The following is a 24,615-nucleotide window of genomic DNA, read 5'->3' as shown; positions in this document are numbered from 1 at the left end:
AATGCATAGCTGAAAGACAAGTCAGATAGAAGAAAACATCTATGGTGTAAATATGTATCTCATGCTGTAGAACTGCATGTAAGTGAAGAAAGAAAGACACAGAGAGTAGGTGTGTTGGGATATCATTTTCTAAAAGCTAAAAGTGCATCCTACCAAAGAACAATTGTTGATTGGATGGGTTGCTAATTTTGCATCTAAAATCACCTTTTTTTTTTAGTCTGCCCTGAAAAAAATAAACTTTGGTTATTTTCATTGATGTCAGAATTTGGCTGATGTTATAAGGAAAGAAATGGGATACTTTTGTAAATAACTTTGGGAATATAATGAATCCCTTGCCCCTGTGAAGTTTACAAACCAAAGCTGAATGTCAGCCATTTAAGTGTTCTGTAGAGGGACTTTAAGTCTAGCTGGGAAGATAGACTAGATGCCTTTATATATGTTCTTTTTTATTAACATTTTAAAAGAGAATAGAAATCTTGTTGTTTAAAACAGACAGTTTGTATATTATGGGTATAAAATTGAGGAGTAATGCAGAGAAAGGGGCATATGCCTTTGAGCCACACAGATCGGACTATGAGTCTTAGATCTCTACTTGCAAGGAGGCCTTGAGTAATGTACTTAACCTCTCTGATCATCCATTTTTTCATCTGCATAATAGTGATAATAATATCTACTTTTCAGGGGCACCTGGGTGGCTCAGTCAGTTAAGCATCTGCCTTCGGCTCAGGTCTTGATCCCAGGTCTGGGATAGAGTCCCACATCAGGTTCCCTGCTCAGCAGGGAGTCTGCTTCTCCCTCTACCCCTCCCCCCCCCACTTATGCTCTCTCTCTCTCTCTCAATTAAATAAATAAAATCTTTAAAAAAAGTAATATCTACTTTTCAGGATTATTAGGATAACATGAAAGAATTTATGAAAATTTCTATGTGGTATCTGACACATGAGCATTTAGAATGTTAGCTCATATAATTCCATTGATGAAGAGATTATTCAGGCATAGGTTTGGGAGTTAAAGTACTTTAAAAATCTTTCTGAAGACTAAATTTCTATGATAATACATGGTATGGCTCCCTGGCATTAAAAAAAAAAAAAAAAAAGGAAGAAAAAGAAAACGAAAAAAAAAAAATCCCTCACACTTCATTACAATAACATTTGCTACATTAGCACAAACTTCACCATTTCAGCTTCCCCATGGAGTTTGGTGAGATTTTCAGCTGCACTCTCCTCCCCAATCCCATTTTATATTTTTATTTTGTTGTTGTCTTCTTAAAAAAGGAAAGTCTGGTTGTGTTGATTATCTGCTATTACTTCCAAATAAGAACATGCTTTCATTTACTGAAATTAGATCCCCATTCACTGGTTGGCACGCTCAGGACTGTCTTTTCCAGAGGGTTGGAGGCCTGTTAGATGGCGCACAGTTGGAAATTGGTGGCACTGAGTCGCTGCCAAGGCTGGCAGACCTTTAAGATGGCATCTGGTGACCTTTTTGCTGAGCCCCCTGGGTCCTCCATTTGAGATTTGATGTTCTCAGCAGGGGTGTAATCCAAATCAAATGTGAGATCTGGTGAGTTGGAGTTACATAGGAGGTGGGCCGATGGGAGGTCTCTGCACTGCTTTGGGCAGAGGATGCTACCAGATGCCCTTGCAATGTTTCTTTCTAACCCTGAGACTCTGAGCTCTAGTAAAGGGTGGCACTGTAGGGCGGTTTGCAGGAAGAGCCCAGTGTGACGGGAGACAACTGAACAGTTTTCGCCTCATTTATTTATCATCCAGCAATACAGTAATCCTCTCTAATTGCTGTAGTTCCGGGTGACACTAAACTCTTCACAGCATCCCTAAGAGCAGCAGCTGAGGTCAGAAGTACATATGAAGAAGCTAGTTATGCCTTGCTTCCAAGATAGTGTTATGGCATTTTTTTTTCTTTCTTTTGAAATGGCAAACTTCTATTTTCAGTACTTCAGGTAGATAGTACACAAGTCTAGAAGAAAGAACTGTGAGTTTGTGAACAGCGTAACAACCAATGTGTGTTGACAAATTGTTTGTGCTAACAGGCACATGCCATTTCTCAGCTGGGGAGTCATTTCATGATAATTTTAAAGTGCTATGTATGTTTAAAAAAAAAAAACAGCTTTTACTTTGAACAGATTTAACAGGTTATTTTTGGTTTTACATCTACTGTGACTGTTTTAACAGGCAGGCAGATACATTTCACGTTTCTCAAGCAATTCTGTCCTGAGACTGCCCACAAAAGGATTTTGAAGGTGATTAAAGCAAAGCTGATTGCTTCAGCCAGAGGAGTTAACTTTCTGCCCCAAATCCATTTTTGCCTTTAAATCTGCACTTCCTCCTCCTCTACTTTCTGCTCCTCATATAATATAAACTTCCATGGATTCTCTCCTGACCCTTTTGGCAGTAAGTAGGCATCTCAGTGCAGTCAGGCCAACTTAGGTTTCAATTCTGGTTCCACTACTGAAAAGCCATGCACAACTGGACAAATCACATAAACTCTCTGAGTCTTAATTCCTTCATCCTAAAATGAAAATAATACAAGCACTTACCTATAGGGTTGATCTGAAGATTAACTAACTAGTGTATGTGAGTGGCTATAATGTGACTGTCGTGTAGTTAAATGCTCAGTAATATTTTTGCAACCATTGCAAATCATAGTTATTTCTCTTTCTTATGAACTTCAAACAGCACTGATTCTTTGTAATATTCACTTGACATTGATTTATACACTAGTTAGGTATGTTTCATATTTATGCAAATTTTATACCAATTTCTCTGAGCATGTTATAGGAATATATCTATTTATCATATATACACATACAAAAACGCACATGTCAAATATATAGTCTCACTGAATTTTCACAAATGTGATACACCCTTGTGACAAACACCAAGATAAAAAAAAAACAAAAAACAAAAAACAAAAAACCAGAATAGTGCAGATACCATGGAAGGCCCTAGCATTCCCTTCTGGGCTCTACACCTCCCTAAAAAGGTAACCACTACGTGGAAGCTATCGATCTGACTTCTAGAAGCAAGTTTATACCAGTTGTTAGCTTATTATTTGTATTATTTTTGGACAGCCAAATGAAATTAAATTTCTTGAGGTCAGGGATCATATGTTCTATGTTTTCTCTCATTGCAAGGATTATTTGTTATATATACACTACTGTTCTCGCATTCCCATCTTGCTCTGTGATCATTCGACTGCATCTGTCTGGCAAATCCCAGCCCTGAATGAGTCCCTTTCTCCTTCTCTGCATCTCCACGAGGACTCCTAGGCAATCCTAGAGAAGAGCATGCACCCTCTCACACTGAAGCCACAAAACTGTGGTCTCCAACCTTCATGGCTACTTGGTTGTACCCAGCTGACCTTTCTACTTGTTCTGATCAGCTCTTTTCCACTCTTCATAGCAGTTATCTCAAGCCATCTGCCCTTAGATTTCCTTCCCTAGCACTTCCCCCTTGAGAGCCAACAGGTAAGTGTACCTTATATATCAAAGAGAAAAGTTAAGCTGCCACCAAATGTACAAATAAATTTGCCTATATCCTCACCTATCTCCCTACCAACCCTACCCTGAGGTTTCATTTTATTTCATTTCATTTCATTTCTTTTCATTTCATTCATTTCATTTCTATCTCGGTTCTCTCTCATCTCACTTTGTCAGGGTTCATCATATTTCATCAATAATATCCTCTCTTTCCCTCTGGTTCAGTGGGTTCTTCACCTATGGTATTTAATATGTTAAAGTCCCCACAGTTCTTCAACATGACAATAATAAAGCCCTATCTGAAACCCATATTGCACTCCAGTCACCAATCCTTCGCTCTCTCTCTCCGCTCTTGCAGCCAAACTTCTTCACAGAGATTATACTTCTGGTATTCGGTTTTTTGGCCCCCACTTTCCCAAACCTGCTTCAGTCTGGCGTCCACCTCCATTACCTCACAGAAGCTCCTTTGTCAAGATGCCTGTCGATGTTCTTATGGCTTAATCCAATGGACAGTTTTCAGACCTCACCTTTCTCCAGGGCCCCTGACACTGTTGACGATGACCTCTCTCTGGAAACATCCTCTTCACTTTGCTTCCAAAACCCCACGCTCCTGGTGTCCCTTCTACCTTACTGAGAATTTCTTCTAAATCTCCTTTTAGGGCTCTTCTCTCTGTAAATGTAGGTGTTCCTCAGAGTTCTTTTTTAGGCCTTCTTTTTGGCCTGTGCTGCCATGACCAAGAGGATTACTATAAAAAGTATACACACATTCAAATCATTGACTATGGTTTGACTTTTTCAAATCGACAAGTATCAGAGCAACTGTTTTATGCTCAGATAATATGTCATGCTTTAAAATGGATCTTTTCTAGCACTAGGTGTTATATGCAAACAATGAATCGTGGAACACTACATCAAAAACTAATGATGTATTGTGTGGTGACTAACATAACATAATAAAATAAAATTTAAGTAAAATAAAATAAAATAAAATGGATCTTTTCCATTGTATCAGTACTAACAGCTAGAATTTATAGAATGCCTTCTACAGCTATATTGAAATTGATTTTTCCTGATTATAAAATAATACTTTCTCAGGTAAAAAATTTAGAATAATAATGTTATAAGATATTATGGTAATATTCTGAGCTCTACTACCCAGAGACACTTACTGTTTATTTCTGGCATATTTCTTTTTAGATATACTATGTACTCTCACACGTAAATGCATATATTATGCACATAAGTTTTACATGGTAGAGATAATTACATTTTTCACTTATTTGTATAACTGGACATGTTCTTGTGTCATTAAAATCATTCCCAACTATTTTCATAGCTTTATAAATTCTACCATATGAACATAGAATGAAATACTCAACATATTCACCTATTACTAAATACTTAGAGTTTAAAATTTTTCTTCTGTATTTTTTCCCATAATACACAATCTTAAATATTGATTTAGTAGGTTAAACCATTGCAACTTCCTGACTCACTCTTCATATGTTTTTTCAGGTCACCCACTATATTAATTATGTCTATTTATATGGCCATTAGCATTTGACTTTCTTATTTCCAAAGAAGTTTCCTAAATTTAAAGTGATGTCTTATATAATTGTTTTGATTAGTGAGTCTTTAGTTATTAAACAAGGTTGAATCTTTTTAAAATTGTGTTTATTATTTGTATTTCTTTGAATCATTCCTATAGTTTCTTTTTTCCTTCTCTTTTCTCTATTTAATACTAAACTTAAATGGAGGACTACTGAGAGAAAAAGAAAGCGCAGGATGAGGCACCTGAGGAGAGACACAGAGCAGAACTAGGGCTAGCAACCCCCCTTGACTGGAATTCTTCTTCTTCTATTTGCAAACACTTAAAATACCCATTAGATTTGTCAGTAAGATATGTGATAACCTGTAGGGTTCACTTTTGACACTGCCATTACTTATATTAAGGGTCTGAGAGCAGATGGATAGATTTCCTCTCTTTTTTTTTTTTAAAGATTTTATTTATTTATTTGACTGAGAGAGAGACAGCGAGAGAGGGAACACAAGCAGGAGGAGGGGGAGGGGGAGAGGGAGAAGCAGGCTTCCCGCGGAGCAGGGAGCCCGACGCGGGGCTCGATCCCAGGACCCCGGGATCAGGACCCGAGCCGAAGGCAGACACTTAACGACTGAGCCACCCAGGCGCCCCTGGATAGATTCTCTTTATGAATATGAGGAACAGGGTAGGAGAAGTTCAACTCTGAGAAGATAATAACACAGTCTCTCTATGGTAAATGATTCATATACAGATAATCAATGTTTACTCCTTCATTCCACCATGCTGAGTTACCACTGTTCACACCACCAGACTAACACCTTCTGTTTCTTATGCCAGCCTAGTGTATGCAGAGTCTGCCCTGTGAGTAACAAAGTGCAAAACTGTTTCTTCACAGCAAGGAAAATGAGAACCTGAAGGCAGAAACTCAAACAGTACTCCAGAAATCCATGATTGGTGGTGCAAAGCAGATGAGCAGAGACTCCCCAGCTCCTACTAATCCTACTGATCATCAAATCAATCATGACCCAGATGATAAGGAAGAAAGCAAGCAACCAGAGAACAATCAGAAACCAGAGGACAACCAGAAATTCCTGACAGGAGCACTCAGTAGCAGATTTCTGGATGGCAAAGTGAGTAACAAATAGGCAAACTTTTCTTGGTAATTGACCAGGTAAATTCAGAATTAGGTTGGAAACAGATTCACACCACACACTCTTGTACTAATGGTGATTAATATATTTTGCATAATATAGACTTGGAGTTCATTTTTTTAAATCTGAAACTAAATTTTTAGGTCATTTTGTATATTGCATCCTGGTTGACCACCAATTGAGTTGGCCAACCTACTCTATCAGCGGCTAACCCGGTGATACTCATACAGTGATCCAAGTAAATGTACATGAAAATTTGGGTTGTGTTGGAGGGGGAAGGTCTGTCTGCTTTAACATTACAGGAAGAGATCATTTATTTTCAAAATCCAATGCAACCATGTCTACATATCAAAAAATTATCAGCCAAAATCTTGATAGAAATATACATCACTGTACTCTGTTAAAAATCAACCAAACAATCCACAACAAACTAACTTGATAATGATGAATCTATATCATTAGTAATTTGTAATTAAAAAGCAAGAATAGCAGCAATTGAAAACTGGATCCAAATCAAGACAAAACTAATGATTCATTGATAACAAAGTACCATTTCCAAAAATTGCTGAAATTGCAATTAGACAGATACATAGAGTAGGAGTTTTGCAATGCTGCCAAGCATTAAGTGACAGCCAAATATTTTAGTAGAATACTGAATTAGAGTCTGCAGTAAACTCTAACATAACTATTTTTAGTTTATAATTTTAATAGTCCTTATTAAATCACTCAGATACTAGCTAGTCTTTAGTCATCTGAGAAAATAAAAGCCTATGGATTTGTGGTCTTTTGCTCATAAGAACTCTGCAAAGCTTATAATTTAAAGTGGTTAATGGCCCCCCAATGGACCTGAGACCATACTCTGCAAGGTCTAGTTGAACGTGGGTCCAGAAATACAAGTGACTTGCCCAAAACGTCAGTGGCACAGCCTATACTGCAACTAGAACTTTTGAAATCCCTAGGTAATGCATTATTTTGACTTTTTTTTTTTTAAGATTTTACTTATTTATTTGAGAGAGAGAGAGAGCATGAGCAGGGAGGGGGGGTAGGGGGAGAGGGAGAAGCAGGATCCCTGTTGACACTGGGCTTCATCCCAGGGTCTTGGGATCATGACCTGAGCTGAAGGCAGATGCTTACCTGACTGAGCCACCCAGGCGCCCCTCTTTTGACTGTCTTCTATGTAGTTCTTGAATTTAAGGCCTAGTTGGAGCAGAATATAGTGCATCTGAGGAGGTGAAATGATCCATTCTGAATTGCAGAAGACCTCTGAGTTTTTACATAATTTTGTCTCTAGCATTAATGTATTTGTTGTTACTCCCCAAGGATGACCTTGGTAATAGTATTATAGTAATAAGACACTTTATTATTGCCTGATTACTTTCAGGTAAATTTTATCATTTGCTCCTTGGAATTAACCCCTTGCGGTAGGTACCACTGTTTTTTCTATCACTATGATATAGATGATAAAACTGAGGCTGAGAGGGCGCCTGGGTGGCTCAGTTGGTTAAGCGACTGCCTTCGGCTCAGGTCATGATCCTGGAGTCCCGGGATCGAGTCCCGCATCGGGCTCCCTGCTCAGCAGGGGGTCTGCTTCTCCCTCTGACCCTCCCCCCTCTCATGCTCTCTCTATCTCATTCTCTCTCAAATGAATAAATAAAATCTTTAAAAAAAAAAAAACTGAGGCTGAGAAAAGTTGACGTCACTCTTAAGTGTAGAGATAAGATGTTTATCCAGGGTTTCTTCTCCAGTCTTTTCTTCCTTTTTTAAAAAAAAGTCATCTTTTTAATTATAAAGTATTGCATACTCATGTACAATTTTGGCAGATGGAGAGTAGAAGTAAGAAGAAAAGAAAATTCAATGAGAGAAAAATAATAATATATTTCTTTCTCTCCTTTTCTCCATGCATAGATACAGAATGAGAATCATTATGTATATATTCTTTGTTATCCTGCTTGATTCATTTCATATTAAGAATTTTCACCCTGGCTTCAAAAAATGCATCCTAAGCATCATCTTGAATGGCTCTATGAGAATCAGACTCAGTACGAACACTTAAATAGCATTTACTATGTGCTGGGCACCATTCTAACTATTAGCTAACTTACTACTCCCAAGCACCCAAAGAAGTAGGAACTCGTATTGTCTTCAGTTCATGGATGAAGGAACTAAAAAACAAGGTCAAGTGCCTTGCCCAGGTCAAAAGGCTGAGAAGTGGCAGAGCCATAATTAAAGCCCAAATCCTAAATCCTTAATCACCAACTGTATTCATTCCTTTGTATGGCTATAACATGGTTCATTTAACCAATCCCTCACTGATGGGCATTGAAGTCATTTCTAGTTTTTCTCTTATAAATGGAAATTTGTTTCTTGACACTCCCTCTACCACATCAAGCTGTCCATTCCTGGTACAGATCCTGCATTCGCCACCATCGCGGGCAGAATGTTTCTTGAGTAAGCTGTTCTGGGACCTCCAAGATCTGGATTCTTTGCTAGCCCTGTAGTGCCAGAGGGAGATGATTTGCCCCTCCCCTCCCACAACTCAATGAGGCTTCTTGTGGGAGACTCAGCAGCCACCAAATACAGCAAGACCTCCTGGGAGGTGTGGGGCCTGATTAATTGGTTCTGTCTGCCGAGTGTGTGGTGTTGGCCTGCCAGATGGCAGCCACATTTGTCTGGTACGGAGACCCTCATTACCACCTTGACTAAGTGGTAAATGGAATTCTGCAGTGAAAGAAGCAAACCAATCAGAACTCCTTCTAGATCCTTCTCCCTCACACATAGATGAAAATAAGCTTTCCTGCCTGGGATATAACAGGCAATCTGGACTGCCTGAATTTGCTCCAAAAGAAAAGTTGCTGATAAAGACTGAGCTAACGTGGGTGAGGAAAGGCAAGTGTGAAACTCTTTTCTAAATTACAGATCAAGTTTGAAGAGTATCATTAGTTAGTAGGAGGTAAGTAAAGCTGAAAATGCTATGAGAACCCATGGTTTCATGTATCCGAGAACAGCAAGATATTTTAGAAATCAACAAGTACAAACCTTCACTTCAGAAATGAAGAAGGGGAGGCCCAGAGAGCTTAAATGATTAGTTTGAGGTCTCACAAGTCAAGAGCCTGGCTCTTCTCAACAGTAGCCCTAGAATCTTTTTTCTCCAAATTCTGTTCCTTATGTGTCTTTGAAAATACAAGTATCATCTGTATTATTTCTCAGAAGCATCAGCTCTGCCTTCTCTCAGAAAATAAAAAAGAATGTGTGACTAGCTACAAACTCAGTAGCACGGTTTCAAAAATAAAGTTAGAGTGTGTCTTTTGCATCTGGCAGCATGAAAATGAAAGTGTTAGTGCTTCAATTTTAATAATTATCATAGTTGATTGGTAATGTGTTCTTTTTTTTTTATTCTTATGTTAATCCCCATACATTACATCATTAGTTTTAGATGAAGTGTTCCATGATTCATTGTTTGTGCATAACACCCAGTGCTCCATGCAGAATGTGCCCTCCTCAATACCCACCACCAGGCTAACCCATCCTCCCACCCCCCTCCCCTCTAGAACCCTGTTTGTTTTTCAGAGTCCATCGTCTCTCATGGTTCGTCTACCCCTCCGATTTCCCCCGCTTCATTCTTCCCCTCCCGCTACCTTCTTCTTCTTTTTTTTTTTCTTAACATATATTGCATTATTTGTTTCAGAGGTACAGATCTGAGATTCAACAGTCTTGCACAGTTCACAGCGCCAGAGCACATACCCTCCCCAGTGAATGTGTTCTTTTCAAAGCACTTTTGTGTGTTTTATCTTGTTTGTTCTGTACAGTAGCCCAGTGAGGTAGGTAGAGGCATATGATGTCATCCTCATTTTTAGGTAAATAGACGGACGTCAAGGACATTTCCACTTGGCTGTGCATTGGTAGATTCACCAGGTTCAAAACAGAACCTTTGATCTTGCTCTTTTTCTATGGTCTGTGGCTCACAGAACAGTCCCACAACTCTCCCAGTTACACCAGCAAGAAACCTGGGCATGCTTTCCTCCTCCCTTTCCCTGAGTCTAATATCACTCAGCCCTTTAAATTCCACCCCCTTTATCTCTCAAAAACACCTTCTTAGTTATGCTTTCTCTGCCATCATCCTAGTCAAACCACCATAGTACTTTGGGAAGATGATTTTAATTATCTTCAAACTGGCTGTCCTTTTCTATGCTTCCCTCTCTGTCCTGGTCAGCTATTATAATAACACTACTGTGCAAGAAATCACCCTAGCACTCAGTGGCTTATAACAATAATCATTTATGCTCACATCTGCAAATATGAGCTAAGATAGCTTTTGCTTTTCTTTTAAATTAGACTTTTCTAGGCTTGGCTCCAGATGGTAGATTTGGTTCAGGTCTGCTCTGTGTTTTTCTTATTGTTCTGAATCCAGTGAGCCCCTCAAAGCAAGTTCTTCTTATGGTAATGGAAACATTTCAAGAGGACAGGCTCAACCACAAGTAGGTTTTTTAAGTCTTTGCTTGTGTCATATCCATGAAGATCCATCCCATTGGCCAAGGCAAGCCACATGGCAACGCTCAATACCACTGGGGCAAGGATATATATTCTGCCTCTTTTAGGAGGAACTTCAAAAGTACTCAAGTGTGGCCACTACTTAAAACACTTAAAACCACTGTTTAATCCCCTTTGCTCTGGTATAAAATGCAGACTCCTTGATTGCCATTCCAACTCACTTCTGTCCATTCTCTACTTCTTCTCCATGCCCACATTTCCCTAAACAACCTCTATTTCCCCAGTAAAGTTCTGTTCCATTTTATCTTCTATGCTTTACCCATGCTATTCCTTTAGTATGAAAATTTCCCTTCATCTTCATTTAACTCCTAATTACACTAGGGGCTCAACTTAGATATCAACTCTACCAAGAAGCATCATTGTCTGATTGCCAAGATAAGTGCTTTTCATATGATACTCATAAATCAATCTGTAATCTGTACATTCCCCTATAGCAGTTGTTGTTGTACTATTAAAATGGGTTGTTTCCTCTAACGTAACATTGTGTGTCAATTACACTCAAATAAAAAATTAATTAAAAAGCAATGGTGTGAAGTAGGTGCCAATATCTCCATTTTATAGGTGAGAAAACTGAGATACAGTGACATTAAGTAATTTGCCAAAGCTCATACAATCAGTCAAGTATTGGTGGGTCTAGGATGTGAACCTAAGTAGTCTGGATCCACAGCACCAATGTTTTTCAATCTCTTTGTCATTATTGGAATCCACTCCTTAGGAGAAAAATTAAAACTCTCCCTAAAGAGGAATTAAATACCAAGAAAAACTATTTTGTTGAGTAGAGTTGAGCACTAGAAACCACTATAATATTTTAGAAATATTTGCCCCAGGGTGCCTGGGTGGCTCAGTTGGTTAAGCGTCTGCCTTTGGCTCAGGTCATGATCCCAGGGTCCTGGGGTCAAGACCCGTATCTGGCTTCCTGATCAGTGGGAAGCCCGCTTCTCCCTCTCCCTCTGCTGTCCTCCCCCTACTTGTGCTCTCTCACTCTCTCTCTCTAATAAATACAAAATTTTTTTAAAAAATTAAAAAAAGAAACATTTGCCCCAAAGAACCGATTTTTGCCCCCTTAAAGGCAACATTTAGAAAAATGTGTGCATTGGGGTGCCTGGGTGCCTCAGTCAGTTAAGCGACAGATTCTTGGTTTCAACTCAGCTCATGATCTCAGAGTCCTGGGATCAAGCCCCTGCATCAGGCTCTGTGCTCAGCTGGGAAGTCTGCATGAGGATTCCTTCTCTCTCCCTCTCCCACTGCCCCTCCCCTGCTCGCATTCTCTCCCTCAAATAAATAAATAAATCTTTTTAAAAAATGCATGCACTACACTATAATGCCTCTCATAAACACATAATTTATGGTAAAGTTTCTTGCAAATAAATCTTATAAATAAGTAAATACGTCTTTTAGAAATTTAAAAAAAAAAAAGGCTTCCTTGTCTCCTTCCACAAGTCTGTAAATCCCCTGAGAATAAGAATTTTCTTATTCACTTTTGTTTCCAAAATGCTTCTCTCTATATATTAACCCAAAGCCAACATCCTATTTAATTGACAAACACTAGAGGCTTTCACATTAGAGTCTGGAAGAAGTCAAGGGTATCTGTTATTTCCACTGGTTTTTAATATTATGTTGCAAGTATTTGCCAAAGTAATTAAAGAAAAGAAAGCAATTATAAGCATAATAATTAGAAAGGAAGAGGAAAAACTATTTTCAGATGATAAGATTATACATATAAAATTTCAAAACAGCTTATGAAGAAACTACTAAAACACTAAGAGAATTTGGCAAAACAGGATTATATCATCAATATATAAAAATCAGTGGCCTTCACATATATAAACAAAAACTAGTTAGGACAAAAAATGGAAGGCAGCATTTGTAATAACAAATAAAAGCATAACTAAATTAACTAACTAAATAAATAAATCAAATGCAGAGTCAAACTTAACAAGAAATGTCCAAACCTTTATGAGAAAAAATATAAAACTCTCCTACAAGACACAAGAGTAGATTTGAACAATGGAAAGGTATAGTATGTTCTTATACAGAAAAAAGTTAACATCATCAATCTCTATCAAAATCCCAATGACTTTTTTTTTGCAGAAATATGAACCCATCCTAAAATTCATATGGAATCTCAAGGGACCCTGAAGATCCAAAGCAAACCTTAAAAAGAAGGTACTTCAAAGGTACAATAATAAAAACAGTATAGTACTGGCATAAAGACAGATATAGAGACCAACAGAATAGAATAGGGTCCACAATAAATCCTCCCATATTTGGTCAAATGATTTTTTTTAACAAGGGTACCAAGATGATTCAATGGGGAAAAGATGACTTTTTCAAGAAATGTCACTAGAAAAACTGGATGTCCACATGCAAACGTTTGCAGTTGGACCCTTACCTAATACCATATACAAAAATTAACTGAAAATGGATCCATGACTTAAATACAGATGCAAAATGATAAAACTCTTAGAAGAAAAAATAGGGAAAAATCTTCAGATTGGACCTGACAATGATTTCTTGGATATCACCCCAAAAGCATAGGCACCAAAAAAAGTTGTGTGCCACAATACACAATCGATTGTAAAAAGGCAAGCCACATGATGGGAGAAAGTAATCAGATATGGCAAATCCCATATCTGATGAGAGATTAATATCCAGAATACATAGAGAACTCCAAAGCTCAACAACCAAAAAACAAGCAATCTGATTCAAAAATGGGCAAGGACCTGAATAGACATTTCTTTAAAGAAGATTTAAAAATGGACAATAAGCACCTGAAAAGATATTCAACATCACTAATTAGGGCAACGCAAATCAAAACTACAATGAGATACCACTTCACACCCATTAGGATAGCTACAACCAAGGAAGACAAAAAACCAGAAAACAACAAATGTTAGCAGAGATACGGAGTCATTGGAAAGTTTGTGCACTGTTTGTAGAAATGTAAGGTGGTAAAACCAGAAAACAAAACAGTATGAAAACAGTATGGTAGCTTCTCAAAAAAATTAAAAAATTAAAAACAGAATTACCATATCATCCACCTAGTCCATTCGTGGGGATATACACAAAAGAATTGAAAGGAGGGTCTCAAGGAGATATTTATATACCCATGTTCATAGCAGTATTATTCACAGTAGCTAAAATGGGGAAGCCACCCAAATATCCATCAAAGATAAGTGGATTAGCAAATTCTGGGACATATGCACATGATGGAATATTATCCAGCCTTACAAAGGAAGGAAATTCTGCCACATGCTATAAAATGGATGAACCTTGAGGACATTTACTAAGTAAAATAGGCCTGCCACCAAAAGACAAATACCATGTGACTCCACTTACAAAAGATACTTAGAGTAGTCAAATCATAGCAACAGAAAGTAGATTAGTGGCTGCCAGGGACTTGGGGGAGGAGGGAATAGGCAGTTATTGTTGAATGGGTATAGACATTCAGCTTTGTGTGATGAAAAGAGCCGTGGGGATGGATGTGGGGGGTGGCTGCACAATAGGAATGTACTTAATCCCACTGAACGGTATTCTCAGAAATGGTTAAGATAATAAATTTTATGTTATGTATATTTTACCACAATAAAAAAATCTTGAAAAAAAGTTAACAACATCAAGATGTCGATCCTCCCTGAGATAATTTATAAATTTAATGTGATTCCAGTAAGAATGGTACTAGATTTTTGTTTCATTTTCTTTTGGAACTACTCAAATTGATTAAACATTAATTTGAAATAACAAAACCAGAAAGAAGAGTCAGGAATAGAAGAGCAATGGGTGTAGGGCTAGCATTAACAAATATAAAATATAAAATCTCTATATCTAAAATAATGTGATTTTGGGGGCGCTTGGGTGGCTCAGTCGGTTAAGCAGCTGCCTTCGGCTCAGGTCATGATCCCAGGGTCCTGGGATCGAGCCCCACATCGGGCTCCCTCCTCGGCGGGAAGCCTGCTTCTCCCTCTCCCACTCCCCCTGCTTGTGTTCCCTCTCTCGCTGTGTGTGTCTCTCTCTGTCAATTAAATAAAATCTTAAAAAATAAATAAATAAATAATAAAATAATGTGATTTTGGCACATGAATAGATAGGAGACTAATGGAATTGAAAAGAAAAATCAACAAACAGACCCAATGGCGTATTGCGGTTTTGTATATAATAAAGATTATATTGCAAATTAGTAGGGAAAAGATGGACTTTTTAATAAGTAATGCTGGGATTACTGGATAGCCACAGAGAAAATTTTAAATTGGGCCTCTCATATATTGTACATACATATGATGTACACTGGGATATATTCCAAATGGATCAGAGGCTGAAATGTAAAAGAAATAAACCTACACAATAGTGCAAGAAAATGGATGATTTCCTCTGTAATTTGAGATAAGGGGACATTTCTCAACTGTGACTCAAAATGCAGATACAATAAGAAAAAAAGTGATAATTTTGACTATATATATGTGGCCAGAACCACTGTGTACAAAGTGTCCATACATGCCCGATAAACTGAGGAAGAAATCTGCAATTTATATCATAGATAAATATGTCCCTAACATATAGAATCTTCTATCAAAAAGAAAAAGAAAAAAAAGACAGTAAACTATTAGAAAAATGGGCAAAACATTAAGGACGGTTCACAGAAAGATAAATGTACATGGTCTCAAAGCATATCAAAAAATATAGTATTGCTCTTAATAAAAGGAATATAAATTAACACCACCATGAGATATAATTTCTCACAACTACATTGGCAAAAATCCAGAAAATTGACAACATACTTTGTTGGAAGTTAGAGAAGTTTAAACTAGAAAACCACTTTGACAGGAAATTTGGCAATAATTAGCAAAACTATATATGCATTTATTTGTTGACAGGAAAAATCTCACTTTCAAAATCTATCCCAAGGATCACGGGAAAAATGTGAAAAGATTTATGCAGAAAGTATTCATTGTAGCATTACTTGTTACAAAAAAAAAAAAACACTATTAACAACCTAAATTCCCATCCATAAGGGACTGGTTGAATAAATAACAGTTCATCCACACAGAGTATTATAAAACCTTTAAAACTGTAAAAAGTAATGAAGAATATCACAATATAAACAGTTTTAAAGTATATAAATATCACTACGTATCATTGTATGGAGTAATCTAACTAGATATAGCATTAACTAAATGAAAGCAAGGTGAAGAAAAGTATCTAACTAGATATAGCATTAACTAAATGAAAGCAAGGTGAAGAAAAGTACATAGATTATGCTTCGCAGTATCTATCTATCATCTATCTATTGCTTATGTTTTTAAAAATGAAGGGATTAATAAAAAGGATTTTAAAAAGTGGTTATCTCTTGGGGATAAAGGGAAAATGTTGGAAGGATCAAAAACAGAAACAACTCATCTCTGAATAAGTCATTTTTATAGATTTCGCTTTGGAACCACATAAATATTTCACATAAATATAAAACAAATTTAAAAATTAAAAAATCAATTCCTAAAAATCAAAACCAAAATAAGTTTGTGTTAGCTATCTATTGCTGAATAACAAATTGTCCCAAAAGATAGCTACATAAAACAATAACCATACATCATCTTGCACTGTTTCTGAGGGACAAGAATCCAGGAGCAGCTTAGATGAGTGGTTCTAGTTCAAGGTCTCCCCTGAAATTTCACTCCAAATGTCGGCCAGGAATGCAGTCACCTGAAGGCTTGACCAGGACAAGAAGATTCACTTCTAGGCTTATTTGAGTGGCTCATTTACTGAGTAAATGAGGCCTCATTTACTTGCTGGCTGTTGCCAGAGGGAACAGTCTTTTTTGTATTTGGGCCTCTCTATAGGGCTGCTCAAGACATGGTATCTGGCATTCCAAAGATGAGTTATCCCAGAAAGAAAGATAGAGTGTGTGCACCCAACCATAGCAGTAAGTCTAATGTCTGTAATAACCTAATCTCAGAAGTGACACACCCTACTACAGTATTTTATTGGTTACAGAGATAATCCTAATGAGAAGGGGTGGGGGAAGAACTGCACAAGGACTTGAGTCCTAGGAAGCAGGGATTACTTAGAGCCACCCTGGAGACTGGGTACCACGTGAACCTATGTACTAATTGGCAATAAAACCAAAGAGAATGGAACTATTGTAAATGACTTTTTTAAAGATGTATTTATGTATTTGAGAGAGAGAGAGAGCGTGCGCGTGAGCAGGTGGAGGGGCAGAGGGGGAGAGAGAGAGGGACTCCCCGCTGAGTACAAAGCCTGACTCAGGGCTCTATCTCACAACTCTGATCTCACAGCCCTGAGATCATGACCTGAGCCAAAATCAAGAGTCGGAGTCTTAACGAACTAAACCACCCAGGCAATGACTTTAAATGACTTTAAAACATAATGACCTCACTCTGTGTCTCTTGTGGGATGTATACTCTAAGGAAAATAGTTTTTGAAAAACTATCTTCAAATGTTTTCAGTAACCATTATGTTGATATTATTATTGTGTGTATGTATTGTAGAATAAAGCAAATGAGTCATTATCTTGGTGTTTTTACATTTGGGATTTCTGGTGTAGGAGAAATGAAATACAGATATAATATTGATGAGATTTTATAAAACCCCAAAGACCTACATTTGAATTGGGAATATCAGTATGCACTCCTTTTAAGAAAATAGATTTCCTAGCTTTGTTCACTGAAAAAAAAAAACACAGAAACAATGACCAACCATATAGCAATGAGTACCCTAACACCTGCATCATGTTCAGTAAATTCTGAAGGCTGATCCCAGCTTTGAGCCTGGAACATCTATTTATACCAAAAGCAATTAAGGTAACAAACACCTTCCATTGTCAAAAAAAAAAAAAAAAAAAGACTTGGAATCTAACTTAAAATGGCTCTCACTATTAAAAAAACAAAAAAAGAAAATAAAGAAAAGCCCATTATATTTTCGCTATCAGTAAACATAACAATTATAATGATTTAAATGCATTATATATGTTTAAATCTCTAACTTTATAGTGATTCTTTAGAAAAAAAACAAAAATTCATTGGTGACCTCTGAAGAATCCTAGGGAACAAACTATTTTTAAAACTGATAAATCAAAGGAGCATTTATTGTTTGCCTTTTCTATACAAACTGTATTTTAGATAATAGTTAATGACGGCAGTTTCTCTGTAAAAAAGTATTCCTGTTGATGTAAAAGTTGGGTATTCATCTTTTCTGATGGCTGAGTAATATTCCATTGTATATGTGGACCACATCTTCTTTATCCATTCATCTGTTGAAGGGCATCTCGGCTCTTTCCACAGTTTGGCTATTGCGGACATTGCTGCTATGAACATTGGGGTGCATATGGCCCTTCTTTTCACTACATCTGTGTCTTTGGGGTAAATACCCAGTAGTGCAATTGCTGGGTCATAGGGTAGCTCTATTTTTAACTTTTTGAGGCACCTCCACACTGTTTTCCAAAGTGGCTGTACCAACTTGCATTCCCAGCAACAGTGTAAGAGGGTTCCCCTTTCTCCACAACTTCTCCAACATTTGTTGTTTATTTCCCTGTCCATTTTTGCCATTCTAACTGGTGTAAGGTTGTATCTCAGTGTGGTTTTGATTTGGATTTCCCTGATGGCGAATGATGATGAACATTTTTTCATGTGTCTGTTAGCCATTTGTATGTCTTCAGAGAAGTGTCTGTTCATCTCTTCTGCCCACTTTTTGACTTGATTATTTGTTTTTTGGGTGTTGAGTTTGAGAAGTTCTTTATAGATTTTGGAGACCAGCCCTTTATCTGTAGTGTCATTTGCAAATATCTTCTCCCATTCTGTGGGTTGCCAACTTTTACATCAACATGGATGGGACTGGAGGAGATTCTACTAAGTGAAATAAGTCAAGCAGAGAAAGTCAATTATCATATGGTTTCACTTATTTGTGGAACATAAGGAATAACATGGAGGACATTAGGAGAAGGAAGAGAAAAATGGGCAGGGGGAATGGGAGGGAGAGATGAACCATGAGAGACTATGGACCTGAGAAACAAACAGGGTTTTGGAGGGGAGGGGAGAGAGGGGAGGGGGGATTGGTTAGCCCGGTGATGGGTATGAAGGAGGGCATGTACTGCATGGAGCACTGGGTGTTATATGAAAACAATGGATCGTGGATCACTACATCAAAAACTAATGATGTATTGTATGGTGACTAACATAATAAAATTTTAAAAAAAAAGTATTCCTATTAATCTATTGAAAATGAGAACTGATGGGCGCCTGGGTGGCTCAGATGGTTAAGCGTCTGCCTTCGGCTCAGGTCATGATCCCAGGGTCCTGGGATCGAGTCCCACATCGGGCTCCCTGCTCCTTAGGAGCCTGCTTCTCCCTCTGCCTCTCTCTCTCTCTCTTTCTCTGTCTCTCATGAATAAATAAATAAAATCTTAAAAAAAAAAAAGAAAATGAGAACTGATAACAGGATAAGAATATCATCATTTCCAAAACACTAATGAAAAAAAAAAATGGACTAAAGCAAGACAACCTGACAGCATTTGTTTGCATGGGGCAACGTACCACCTATGTAACGATCTTGCTTAAAACAACTGAACTTGAAGAAGATCAAGACCCTAGTTCTAGCTATTATTTTCTAATAAATATATGGGACAGTTTGTTAAACAGCATAGAAATACAAGCAAGGAAATCCAGACTGCGGAAAATTTTGTAGGGCAGACAACACAGCTTCTTCAACAAATAAATTGCAAAGGGAAAAACTGCACAAAAAGGAGCAGGGGGATAGGAAGAAGTAGAAATTTAAAAAGATGTAAAAGATTGAAGCCAACTGCAATATATGGATCTTATTTGGTCCCTGTTTTGAATAAACAAACTGTAAAAATAAGATTTATCAGATAATTGGGAGATTTTGAACAATTGACTGGATATTAGATGATGTTAAGGCATTACCATGTTTAAAAGTATTATAATGTTATCATGGTTATATTTTCAAAGAATCGTTATCCTTAAAGCAGTGGTTTTCAAAGTGAGGTTCTTGGGCCAGAAGCCTCAGCATCACCTAGAAATGTGTTAGGAATGTGAATTCTTGAGACCCAGCCCAACACCACCGAATGAGAATTTCTGAGTTCGGGGTCCAGAAATCTGTGTTTTAGTAAGCCCTCCAGTACTTGTAATGCATGCTAAAGTTTGAGAACCACTGCTTTAGAGATGTATGCTGAAAAAAATGTGGATGAAATAATACACCATCTGTGGTTTACTTCATTTCTGGTGGCGGGTGATGTGGGTATAAATAAAACAAGAATGTCAGTTGATAATTACAGCTTGGTGATGAGTATATGGAGTTCCATTATACTATCCTGGACACATGTGCCTATGTTTGAAGTTTTCCATAATTATAACTTTCCATAAAGTTAAAATGTAAAGAAAATAAAAATTTTTACAAATATAAATAAAATAGTCAAATGATTAATTCTAATATTGTATTGGTTTAAGGTATATATTAACATCATATGTTAAATCTATTAATTTGGAAATACTGGTTTTTTTTCAATTCTACATTTCTTGAGAAATCCTATCAAGCTTTTTATATGCATCTTTCTTGTTGTATTTATTATCACTAGGTTCCCTTTTTGAACCATTTAACAGCTTTCTAGAACACTTCAACAACTTGGTCTAAAATGTTGAAGAAACAGAACTTTTCAAATCTTCATTTGATGCTGTCTCTGCAGATTTTCTCCCAAGCCCCGGCTATGCATTGCACAATATTAAGACAATTTGGTGTGTTCACTTGTCTTGGAGGAAAGTGTCCACGGATTCCACAATATAACCACTTTAAAATAATTTATAAGCAATCTTTAAAAAAAAAAAGACTTGTTTACACTCCTCACAGTTGCAAGTTTCCAACACCCCAAGAAGAATTACCAAATCTGTGTTAGATTTCTGTGCTCCATTTGTAACAATTCCTCTAGGTAAATATCACAAAACTAGTATTACGCCCCAAACTCATTTCAGGCTATTGTGTCATCCACAAGCACTATTTTGTGATTCAAAGTAAAGCAAATGACAGAAAACTATAGTACTGGAGATTTTATAGTTACTCTGGCAACTTCTGAAGTCAGAAACATGGTGATTCTTGGTCAACATTTTCCATTTTATCTTCTTTGACACTTTGAGAATACACTTGGTGATTGACGTCAGTGAAGAGAGAAATCTAGAGCCCCGCTTCGGCTGGGCCTGAACAAGTCATCATCACCATTCTGAAACTGTGTTTTTCTATTTGCTCTTCCAATTTGGCACTGTTCTTAAATGCTGGGAGTCAGCAGGACACAAAACCGTTCTGGCCCACACAGCGTTCACACTCTATTGGAGGGAGATATACAGCAAATACCAAAGTTCTGGGGTTCACAAAATGTTTAAAATACATTATAATACTCATTGCTCGCAGCAGTCCTGGGAGTAGAATATATATTCCTCTTTCCATAGGGAAGGCCATAAAATTTATTCTGTGATACTTAGGCTGAAAGATCTATGAGGGCAGGAATCCTACCTGCCTTGTTCACCCGTATCCATAGTGCTGAAAACAAAGGCACTTAATAAACTTTGGTGTTTTAAATGAGAAAAGGGACACCTTGACTCCACTGGGATGATGAAGTATTGATAAATGCTCCTTTAGAATACTGCGATATAAAAGTGTATCAGTTCTCAGAGGCAAAAAAATGTTTACATGTGGCTGAAAATGTTTTCTATTACAAATAATTTCCAGTGAACCATACTGTTCTAAGAAATACCTGAGATGCCTAGCCAAATATTTTACAGGATGAATCTGCTCTGTGGACTGAATGAATGTGGAATCTCTCTCATCCTGGGGGTAGTGGTACAAAGCAGGGTTCAAGTCTTATCTGCACAATTCACTAGGGGATAAATTTGGGACAACTCTGACCTAGTCTTAGCTCTACTGAAAACATTTCTGCGGCTCCCACTTCCCTCAGAAGAAAGCACAGAGGCTAATCGGACTTGAGGCAATTCACCCCCTTTCTCCTATCTCCCTCTGCAGCCTTAACTTTTGCCTTTTTCAAAACTTAAACTATGCTCTGGAAGTACTCCTCTCTCTTTTAGGAGCCTGTGTATACCTTTGAGGTTTTCAATATCCAGTTTCCTTTTCCTGGGCCCTTTCTTCTCTTCTCCTCCCTCTCTACTCGTTAGCCTATCCAAATCCAAACCTAACTCATGTTTCAAGCCTAGACTTAAATGTCATTGCCTCCAGGCCTGGACCACCAAGTCCAGGTCAGGTGGACCTGTGGACAGTTCTGACAGTGACCCTCACTGCTCCATACAGTGCTGTCACGAGTACTTGCTGTCCCCTCACCATCTGTGAGCTCTGTGAGAGCAGGAACCAAATCTGTTTTGTTCACTGTAGGGCCTATCACCCTGCCTGGCCCAGGTTAGGCAAGTCATAAATATTTCTTAACTAATATTTAATAAACTTACTTAACTTCTGAAAGGCTTGTTGTAAAGATTAAATGGATTAAAGATTAAATGGAATGATATAAACAAAGCATCCATATGGTACCTTGTACAGAGTCTGTGCCCAATAAATATCTTGTTATTTTTATGCCTATTCTAGAACTCTCTGCCACTCCTGCTCGCTCTTCCCACTCTAGAGAGCCTTTTGATTTTTCTGTAAAATGCTTCATGACTATAAAGCACCTGTAGGTTGCTATCCATACTGACAGGTTATTTAAAGTGCCTATCAATTGAGTACAGACATTCAGTTTTCAGTGAATCATTCTGATAACTGTCTCCTTTCAATTGTCTGATATTAAAAATAACCATGTGTCTCAATTTGTACCCAAAATGTTATTTTTTTAATCTGGCATGACAAGGTAACAGAGTGACAACTGCTTTTGAAAGAATAGTTTCTTGGGGCGCCTGGGTGGCTCAGTCGTTCAGCGTCTGCCTTCGGCTCAGGTCATGATCCCAGAGTCCTGGGATCGAGCCCCGCATTGGGCTCCCTCCTCAGCAGGAAGCCTGCTTCTCCCTCTCCCACTCCCCCTGCTTGTGTTCCCTCTCTCGCTGTGTCTCTCTCTCTCAAATAAATAAAATCTTTAAAAAAAAAAAAAAAAGGAAAGAATAGTTTCTTAACATATCCCACGAAAAGGGGGCATGAGACAGCACAGGATCACACGGGGAAGCGCCACGCTCAGTCAGGAGGCAGAAGTGAGGGGAAAGCACAGGCTACAGCCCTTACTGAGGTTTCTAGGGGAAAGGCAAGGCAGGGTAGGGTAAACAGCTTAGGACTGGCTAGTCTGAAAAATTCCAGCAGGCTTTGAGCCTAGGGGCTGTCCCCAGCTGTCTAATATCTGGACTGGGTTGATTTTGGGCAGGGGAAATATTTGCTTGGAGAGAAATTAATTAACCCTGGGAAGGGCAATCTCTTCCAGACAGCAAGGCTGCCCAAGATGTCAAAACATCATAAAATCTAGAAAATTAAAAAAAAACCCATAATTAATATACCATACTCCATACTCCATTGCAAGAGGGAATGGTATTTTATCACTGACCTTTGTTCCATCATTTATTCTATTGTAACCTTTAATAATACTGCTCTTAGGATATAACATGCTGGTCTTTTTAATCTCTTCTATTCCATTCTTGACAAAACTTACAATTGCCTTTGCTGCCAATATACTGAGGAAGTATAATAAATACTTCCTCAATCTGCTAATTAAAACAGCCTAAGGGGGTGCCTGGCTGGCTCAATCAGTAGAACAGGTGACCCTCAGTCTCAGAGTTGGAAGATCAAGCCCCACTTTGGTCATGGAGCCTACTTAAAAAATAAGTAAATAAAAATAAAACAGCTTAAGGATACCCTTATCTCTAATAAGAACTTTACTTTTGCCTATGAATACCTTACGTTCTACCTCTTTTTCCTTTGTCTGCCACAGACACCTTCTTTCTTGCAAAGGTGAAACAGCATTGTTTTATTGTTAATGTATTTGTCAGACATGTTAATCGCATAATGCTGAGATTGATGTTGAGGCAAGCTTTCTTCTTTGGGGACTGAATGATTCAATGACTATATGGGCTGAAGTCATTTGGAACTGGGAATGTGTTTTGAGAGATTGGTTCCTCACTCATATTCTCCCTTCTTTCCTCTTTCTCTTTTCCTCTCCCCTTCTGATCCTTACTAACATTTGTCTTTGTTTCTTTAAGATTCCCAGCCAGGCAAATGCCCACTGCAGCTCGGTACCAACTGGAGACCAGTCCCTGTCCTATATCCATGGCCTCCCCAGAAGAAACATTAGAGACCGGTCCTTGGAACAGATGGCAAGGGACAGCTCTGACCAACCTGAGGTACCTATACTAAGACTGGACTTGTTTTCTATTGTGGATGAAGGGTATTATTTGATGCCTGTAAATTTTAATGTGGAGCAGATAATGAGACAGTCTGAGGATGGACTGGGGGACATCAGAAGCCATATGTCCAATCAGCCTCCAAGAACTCCCTGGTGAGCTCACAAGCAAACCTCAAATGCCTCACCTGAACTTCTCATCTTTCTCCTACCTTCTTCCTCCCAGATCCAATGGGTCTCTAAGACTTGGCATTCTAAATTCCCTTATATTTAAAAAAATATTTTACAGAAGACCTGTGATATAACCTAAGGAGGCTTCTAACAGAGTATGCACTTTAAAATGATTTGCTTCTTTTCTTCTCCTCAAGGCAAAGGTCCCGAGGCATTGCAAACTAATGAATACACCCAGATCGAATTCCTGCTTCCAGTATTACCAACTTGTCCTATTCTAGGCCAGGCCTGAAAGTGGATGCTCTGATACCAGGCCCACTAGGTTTCTGCTTCCTTGCATTGGCCTTCAGCCTTTTTATTTTAGAGCCCTGTTAAT

At 38.0% G+C, this 24,615-nt stretch overlaps 1 protein-coding gene across 1 annotated transcript in view; it reads left to right on the top strand.

Annotated features, from left to right (window-relative positions):
* C4H1orf87 (chromosome 4 C1orf87 homolog) overlaps positions 1 to 24,615 on the top strand; it is an 81,161-nt gene that overhangs the window by 12,714 nt on the left and 43,832 nt on the right. The window contains exons 2-3 of the mRNA XM_021679942.1: positions 5,935 to 6,169; positions 23,929 to 24,069. Of these exons, the coding sequence (XP_021535617.1) occupies positions 5,935 to 6,169; positions 23,929 to 24,069 (376 nt within the window). The remainder of the gene's footprint in view (positions 1 to 5,934; positions 6,170 to 23,928; positions 24,070 to 24,615) is intronic.

This window comes from Neomonachus schauinslandi, chromosome 4 (genome assembly GCF_002201575.2).
Source record: "Neomonachus schauinslandi chromosome 4, ASM220157v2, whole genome shotgun sequence".
NCBI classification, from domain to species: domain Eukaryota; kingdom Metazoa; phylum Chordata; class Mammalia; order Carnivora; family Phocidae; genus Neomonachus; species Neomonachus schauinslandi.
Note: the sequence above shows the minus strand (reverse complement) of the source record. Positions and strands in the feature narration are given on the sequence as shown.